At 36.5% G+C, this 8,565-nt stretch overlaps 1 protein-coding gene across 1 annotated transcript; it reads right to left on the reverse strand.

Moving 5' to 3' along the window:
• Nucleotides 1-1,555: 1,555 nt before the first annotated feature.
• LOC148202125 (uncharacterized) lies at nucleotides 1,556-8,001 on the reverse strand. The gene is made up of 6 exons (XM_088108637.1): nucleotides 6,539-8,001; nucleotides 2,240-2,364; nucleotides 2,058-2,162; nucleotides 1,915-1,990; nucleotides 1,731-1,826; nucleotides 1,556-1,651 (listed from the first exon to the last, which is right to left on the reverse strand). Exons 1-6 carry the CDS (start codon nucleotides 7,757-7,759, stop codon nucleotides 1,556-1,558), a joined length of 1,719 nt encoding a protein of 572 aa, XP_087964763.1. The 5' UTR covers nucleotides 7,760-8,001.
• Nucleotides 8,002-8,565: the final 564 nt, after the last annotated feature.

Genomic DNA, 8,565 nt, shown 5'->3' on the forward strand with positions numbered 1-8,565 from the left:
GTTCCAGTAACCCAGATTTTGACGCTCTCGTGGCCTTCAAAATCGCTTCAGACACTTCCCAGAAGCTTGTAACGTGGAATACTCTATCTGACTAGAACCAGTCTTACACCAGCTTACTCTATCTGCCATATTCCAACCACCATCGCCTCCGAGCTTCAACTTATAGTTCTCACTCTCTGTTTTTAGGTAATGGTGAGAGAAATAGAAAAGAGAGAGAAAAAGGTGACAGAAAGAGCATATTAAAGAGAATAAAAGTGTAGAAGTTAACAACGTTATTATCAATTTAACGGATAGGACTTTATTCATACAATTTTTACAATTTTGAGACTCAATGTCTTCACTTTTAAAACTGGGTACTAAACAGAAATTCACCCCTTAACATGGGGACGAAGTAAGCATTTAAACCTATTTTTTAATTATGTTTTTTGTTGATGTGGAAATTAAATGTATTTGTGTGGATGTTTGAAAATTTCATGCTTTGGTCTTTATGTTTGCAAAACCTAGGCTTTTGAAGGTTGTTAAGTGAAAATTTCATCCAGAGTTCCTTCTTCGTTTGTTGGTTACGATGCTCATTGGCCATATGTGAGACCCAACATTCAAGTATTGTCTGTTATGAGACTTGTTCTGTTTATTCTTTGATTATGTTTTTAGTATCATTCTATTTTAGTGTTGTCTCTTTATCTATTTTACTAAATTTTGTGCAATTCATTTATTTTGCCTTTGGTCCACTTATTTTTCAGTTCCATTGAGTTTTAATTTTCAACATGAACCACAAAATTTGACTTCTGTGTGTTGTGATATGGCGAGCTAGATAATGTTTGGGTAGATTGGGAACAAATAACCATAGCTCACTAGTACAGTTAGGGGAAACGACACCGGTTATTTTTATCTATAGGCAGCGGTTTCTGAACCGAGGCATATTCAGGCGAGGTAAAAAGTCTAACACTTTTGGTCTCGGTTCCCAACCGAGGCATAAAAGAAGAGGATTTGGCCTCGGTTCATCCATAACCGAAGCAGTAAAGTTTTTGGTTTTTTTAATTTTTTTTTCGTAGGACTTTATGCCTCGGTTCCCTTTAACCGAGGCAATAAGTCTCACTCTACTGCCTCGGTTCAGGCTACAACCGAGGCAGTAGACTCTTTTTTTTTTCTCTTCCGCAACACATTTTGCTTCGGGTTTGACCATAACCGAGGCCGTAAGTGGTTTTTCGACTTCGGTTTTGGCCTGAACCGAGGCATATAAATACGTTTTTTTTTAAAATGATGTCTGTTTCTGCAACATTCCCAACCACAGAAACAGACCTGCATATATTTTTATAACCAGAACAGTCCAGAATAATGCAAAAATGTATATTTTAAATTAAAATTATATTAAAACATAAATATATTGAATGGAATCATAAATCAACTTCTTAGAAACATAAATCAATCCAATGAAATCATAAATCAAGTTTCAAGCATAAATCAATGCAATGTACATGTTAAACTTATAATAATGTAGAAAAACATAAAACAACTTAGAAACATAAACTTAGAACTTACTATATCCTAATATCTACTACATACTATTATATAAATGAATTACATATTTAGCAAGTGTTTTCCTCACAAGTTGAATTGACTTCTCTGGAATTTGAGCAGTCCTATTAAATCTCTGCATAAAACATAGTGATTTCAATTAGTGTCTATGAAATCCAAATATAGAGAAAATAAAATTCAAACCTAAATATTACCGTTTCCCATCCAGTGGTGTAATGTGCACGAATGATGGTCATCATCCAAAACATAACGTAGTAACCACATTCATATGACCCCATTTGTCTATTACACTACAATATATCATCATAATTATAAAATGTTAAGTAACATCATTTGAATGGAACAAAATGTAACAAAGTATGGACTAAAATACCAAACCTTAAGGGCAACCCATGCAAGCTTTTTAGCTGTAGCAGTAGATCTCCCAGATAACATCATATGTGTTGCAAGGGAACTATTAAAAAAAAACTCCTTTAGCATACATTTATATAAAAAAAAATTCCACACATTGAGATTCTTACTAATCTACTACATGTCTAAGAGGGCTGGGAGGAGACTTCTGCAATGAACAAAACCAGACAGCAGTGTTCTCCGGTATGGAGATCACAAGTAGCTGCCAATGACACCTGAAATTGGTAATCACTTATGAATCATATACCAAAATTAATAAATGAATGTGTTGAAGTTAACAAACTTCACTTACCCATGTATATAAGGGAGAAAATATATCTCCTTCCCCATTCCAAAGCAGGTGGTGATGTATGTCTGGATATCATCAAATTTATTTCTTTCATGAGTCATAGAGGGGTCAATGAACCCATATACATCGTTGAACCCCTTCTTGTTACTAACATCAAACATATACCTAAAATGAAGAAATAATCTGATATAAGTAAGTTGATAAAATAGAATTATATATAAAAGTTTTCATAAACTTACATCATCCACAGCTGAATGAGTGTAATATTAATTTCTTCTCTACCCGACGCAAGCTCCCTAACATCTTGATGATGCAAGTACAATGGGATCTGAGCTTCTCTTCCAAATGTAGTAGAATCCCAGTGTACATTCATTGGCACATCTGAAATGATTTTAGAAAGCTCGTCTAACGCACCAAGAGGGTCATCCTCAGATAAATGAGTCTTCTTCGGTGGAGGACTTTCCTCTTCACCTATCTGCTGTTAAATGTAAAAATGGTTATGTTATAACGTCAATTAGAAGTAAATATTAAAATTGAGAAGTATATAGTACGAGTGTTTACCGGGGGATTAGATACATCACCAACCAAATGTCTAGGCCAAACGACAAAGGACTTAAATCCTTCTTCCACAGTGAAGAACTCATATGTAGGCATAGGAAGAACGACATCCGCTATGACAACTTCATCCACCGTGACCTTGACCTCATCTTCTGCAAGCTGTACACCATGCACTACAGTGGCTGTCTCATAAATTGTACCACGAGCCACTAGCATGGTCCCAGTATCAGAGAGAATATATAACTGACATGGACGAGTGTCATCCATGTCGTCCCCTGGGGCACCGGCAGCTGAGCAACTTCCTTTACCGCTTCTACCTGTCAAATTAAATGTTAGGTTATGCAAAAAGTAAATTAGTAACCAAAAATAAATAATTTTACCTGTAGGGGGCACAACATGTTCCGCTACAGGAGATGGCGGAGGACGATTGCCATAATCCTCATAATGCTGCTGGAACTGGCGCGCAACCATTTCCAGCAACTTCATCATACAACTCTGCTCGAACCTTCTTTGTGATCTCCTGCGTCATCTCTTTTCTTATTTCCTCCTTCATCTTTTCGTATGAATATGGACGCGAGGAAGACCCAAAAAATTGTCGTATGCCTATGCCAGTCCCAGCACCACGCACCCGTCCTGGGTGCTCAGGTCGTCCAATAGTTGTGGCAAGAATATCTTGACGACCTTCTTGTGTGAATTGACCTTGGGAGCTCTGCTCAACCAAGGAGTCCTGTCACATAACAAAAGTTCAAAATCATTTGAAAGATCTATGTAATATATATAACAAAATTAATATGTACAGATTAAAGAAATGACATCTTATAATTCTTTCAGATATTTCTCTGGCAGACTCGGAAGTGTAGGAGCCCGATGGTCTTATACGGGCTAACTTCCACTTGTCGTGCCGAGATGGTGGTGAAGGAGGAGGAGGAGGGTCACCACCTCAGAAAGTGGAAGTCTACTATCTGACTTCTGCTTCATTATTTTTTCTTCCAGCTTCCTATATCCACCACGAGACAATAGGTGTGGATTTTTATTCTGAGCGCTTATTCCCTGTGCTTTTGACCTTTTTTCCTGTGACAAAATGAAACAATTGTCATGGTAGAGAATTATGAATGATGAATTGAATGATTTTACTGCACTTACCTGCCACTCCTCGGATGATCGAAGCTCTACAAACTGACGCCATGTTTCTTCATCAATTGCTGAATATTTGGAACATGGATTTTCATTACTTTTTGGTCCAAATATATATCTAGACGTCAATTTTGTCTTAAACCCTCGAAATCTTTCTGCAATTGCAGATAAACACTTATTCCTTAAGCTCTCGACGTTTGGCATATCAAATGTTATCTGCAACAAAGAAATATAACCTTATATCAATACAGATTTATCAATATAATGAATATAGAATTTGGAGCAATATTGCTTAACTTACCAATAGATCTTGCCAGATGAGATTCCGATCAGCCTCAGAAACATGGTCAAAGGGTGGAGTAAGTATAGAGATACGATCACGTGCTAGTACTCCAAGGTAAGACCTAAATACATCTGCATTTGGGCCAGATGCAACTCCAGTGACCACGTCAATAATGACAGGTGTCCTCTCACCTGCATTTCTTCTAAGTATAAGCTGACGTAACCTCGTTGCTCCTCTCGTCCGTCTAGAAGTGGTGGGGACTTCATCGCCTGACGAATGAGGTGACTCAGCCATATATCTGTCAAGATAAATAAGATGAAATATAAATAAAGCACTTATAAAATAACATATATTATAAAACAAAAGCCATAAATATTTACACAAACATGAAATTCATACATAATCATATGGATTGGTCATATATATATTCCCTCATTGTGATCTTCTCGTATTGCTTGTATATCATCAATTAGAGGGTCGTCATCCAAATTTATTGTCGTTTTAAATGGATGGCTGTCAGCGATATGAAGATTACTTAGATTCTCTTCTTTATCTTCAATTTGCCTTTTTCCTTGGAGAGCAACATACCAATGGTCAGACGCAGGATCTTTGACATAAAAAACCTGACTTGCTTGATATGCCATTATGAACGGTTCGTCTCTATAACCAACCTTTCGAAAATCAACAAGTGTCATACCAGATTCATCTATTTTGACACCACTCTTATTGTCTACCCACTTACATTTGAAGAGTGCAACGGAAAACTTAGTGTAATCAACTTCAAATATCTCTTCAATTCTACCATAGTATCTCATGGATCCAACTATAGGATTTTGATCTTTGGATGTGGAAAACTGTAGCGACTCAGCTTATAGACTGACGCCACTATTTTGTACTGTGCTTTTATCATCCAAAGTCTTTGTATAGAATGTGCAATTATTAATTTCGTAGCCTGTACAACATACAACATCAAACTTCAAGCCATTTGCTAACCACAACAAAGTCTCAGAGGACCGTGATTCTTTCAAAACTTCAGATTTGAACCAGGACAAGAATGTTCTGTTATGCTCCATCAACTGCCATTTCTCTGATTGTCGTGGATAGTTGTCCTTTACAACGGCTTTGTGTGCTTCTAAAAATGGGATCACTTCATCTGTGTTGTTTAATATGTACAGATGTGCTTGCATCAATTCTTCACGACTTTTCGTCACCACATTCACACCTCGGATGCTTTTACTTGTAGAACATCTACTCAACCATGATGTCCGAGGGACTCCTATCGGATTTGCTTTAGTCATATACTCAGAGCAAAACTCAATACTTTCTTCAGCAATATATCTTTCAATCATTGAACCTTCTGGACGATATTGATTTTTGACGTACCCTTTCAAAATCTTCATATAACGCTCAATAGGGTACATCCATCTTAAGTATACTGGTCCACACAACTTTATTTCTCTGACCAAATGAACAAGTAAATGCACCATGATGTCAAAAAAGGATGGAGGGAAAAACATTTCTAGATGACATAAGATGATGATAATTTCGCTTTGAAGTTCATCTAACTTTGTAGGATCGATGACTTTACTACAAATTGACGAGAAAAATGAGCACAATCGAGTTATGGTCAGCTTAACTTTTTTGGGCAAAATTCCACGAATTGCCACTGGTAACAACTGTTGCATTAAGACGTGGCAATCGTGAGACTTCAGTCCAACAAGCTTTAAGTCCTGCGTTGACACTAAGCTCTTGATATTTGAAGAGTATCCTTGTGGTACCTTGATACTCTTTAAACAAAGACAAAAACTTATTTTCTCTTGTTTGGACATTGTGTAACATGCAGGGGGCAAATAAGTACGTTTACCAATCTCTCTTGGTGCCAAATCTTCTCGGATCTTCATGTCAACCAAATCCAAACGCGCTTTCACTCCATCTTTTGTTTTTCCCTGGATGTTTAGTAGTGTACCAATCAAGCTATCACAAATATTTTTCTCAACATGCATGACATCTATGCAATGTCTAACATCTAACTTTGACCAATATGGAAGATCAAAGAATATTGATTTCTTCTTCCAAGGGGTCGTTACAGAAGACTTCTTCGACGTTTTCCCAAATATATGATGTACTCTATTAACTTTCTCAGCAACTTTAAGTCCAGTAAGTGGAATGGGTGCATTGTCTTTCTCTTATTCTCCATTGAATGCTTTCTTTAACCTTCGATATGGATGATTAGATTGTAAAAATCGTCGATGACCTTTCACACTGTACCCCGACAAATTACCGTAAGTTGGGAAGTCATTAATGGTGCAAAATAACATGGCATGCATCATGAAAGTTTCTGAAGCAAAGGCATCAAATATTTCAACCCCATCAACCCACAACAACTTCAAGTCTTCAACTAGTGGCCTTAGATAAACATCGATGTCATTTCCAGGCTGCTTTGGACCAGATATCAACATTGACAACATCATGTATTTTCTTTTCATGCATAATCCAGGAGTTAAGTTGTAAATTATCAGTATAACGGGCCAACAACTGTGATTGGTACTTAAATTACCAAATGGATTCATTCCATCAGTAGCTAAGCCAAACCTAAGATTTCTACATTCTTCACCAAATTGGGGGAATTCTTGATCAATAATTTTCCATTGCTTTGAATCAGCCGGATGACGAAGCAACCCATCAATTGTTCTCTCATCTGCATGCCATCTTAGGGTTTTAGCGTCTCTGGGATTCGCGAACAAACGCTTAAGTCTGGCAACTAGTGGAAGGTACCAAACTACTTTCAAAGCAGAACCATTCTTTTCTGTGATGCCACCTTCTTCACCGTTGTTTTTTGACTTGTATCGTGATAACCCACATTTTGGACACTTTATCAAAACTTCATTCTCATTCCTATATAATATGCAATCATTCGGACATGCATGTATCCGTTCATATTCCATACCCATCGGACAGAGAATTTTTTTTGCATCATAATTACGATTGGGTAACGTATTTCCATCTGGCAGCATTTCATTCAACAACGACAACAATTCTGTAAAACTCTTATCACTCCATCCATTGCTCGCCTTTAAATTCATCAGCCTTAACACCACTGACAACCGTGTGAACTTAGTTGAACCCGCATACAAAGGAGTCTCCGCATCAGTGGACATCGTTTCATACACATGCGCTTGGGCAAAAGCTTCTGCGCCAACATCGCGGATCATGTCCTCTAAGTTGTCTTCTTCTGCTTGATCTTCCATATCCATTGTGGAATCATAAACATTTCCAGTTGGAGAGACAGTTGGAAAGTCTGTTAATTCGCCGTGCCATATCCATGTTGAATAACTTCGTATGAAACCATCACAGATAAGATGCTCCCTAATATCAGTTGCGTTCAACTTCCTCCCATTCAAACAGTTCACACAGGGACATCTGAACTTGACTTCATCATCACCACTTGTACTCGCATTACGTTGCGCAAACTCTATAAAGTCTTCTACCCCTCTCTCGTACTCAGTGCTGATGCGTGGTAAATTAATCCACCCTCTATCCGTACGCATGTTTACTGAAATTGTTTACACAATTTCAATAATCTTGAATGATCACTTTGATCGTGTTTGTATTCAAGGTGTGACCCTATCCCATTCAAGAAGATTCACTTTTTTTAGTTTATTAAACATATCAATTTTAAACAACATATCTTAAATTTCACGAAATTTTGCCAGCATTTCGCATTGGTCTTCAGGTTACACGAAATGAAAGTGATTATAAATCACAATCAAATATGCACCCGAAGATCAATACAAAACACAACGACAAATTTTCGTGAAATTTAAGACATGTATATTAAAATTGATATGTCATAATAAACTATGAAAAAGTTATTACTCTTCTTAAACTATCCAACCGGACAATTCAAGATTCAATACTTGTAAATTATTATTACCATCTCCTCTATTTTCATTTCTAAAAAGTATGTTTGTTAAAAAAATATGGAGATAGTAAATAATTTTTGTAGTGAATCTTAAACGGGAAACTAAGGCTAATTCAAGCATATCATAAGATTTGAAGAATATATATCCTTATTAAATCAAGTTTATCAAGAATAAATTTTTCTACACTAGCAATCATAATCTACACATTAAAATAACCCTCATATTTATCTCATTTTTCTACACTAGCAATAATAATCTACACATTAAAATAACCTTCATATTTATCTCATACCACACGTAAAACATTTTCTATTTTTTCCTTAGTTTTGATTACTTAACCACAAGCAATGAATTAATTTGGTTAATTTAGTACTGTTTTTCATGCCAAAGTTTCTATATCAATACCACAAATTACACAAGCAATGAAGATG

Source organism: Vigna umbellata, chromosome 3 (assembly GCF_029865625.1).
Source record: "Vigna umbellata cultivar VRB3 chromosome 3, Vumbellata_1.0, whole genome shotgun sequence".
In the NCBI taxonomy this organism is placed as follows: domain Eukaryota; kingdom Viridiplantae; phylum Streptophyta; class Magnoliopsida; order Fabales; family Fabaceae; genus Vigna; species Vigna umbellata.

Coding starts and splice junctions, on each gene's coding strand:
- LOC148202125 (XM_088108637.1), bottom strand. CDS start 7,759: ATGCGTACGGATAGAGGGTGGATTAATTTACCACGCATCAGCACTGAG. Junction 1,827..1,914: donor TTGCATGGGTTGCCCTTAAG/GTTTGGTATTTT, acceptor GATATATTGTAG/TGTAATAGACAAATGGGGTC. Junction 1,652..1,730: donor ACACCACTGGATGGGAAACG/GTAATATTTAGG, acceptor TGTTTTATGCAG/AGATTTAATAGGACTGCTCA.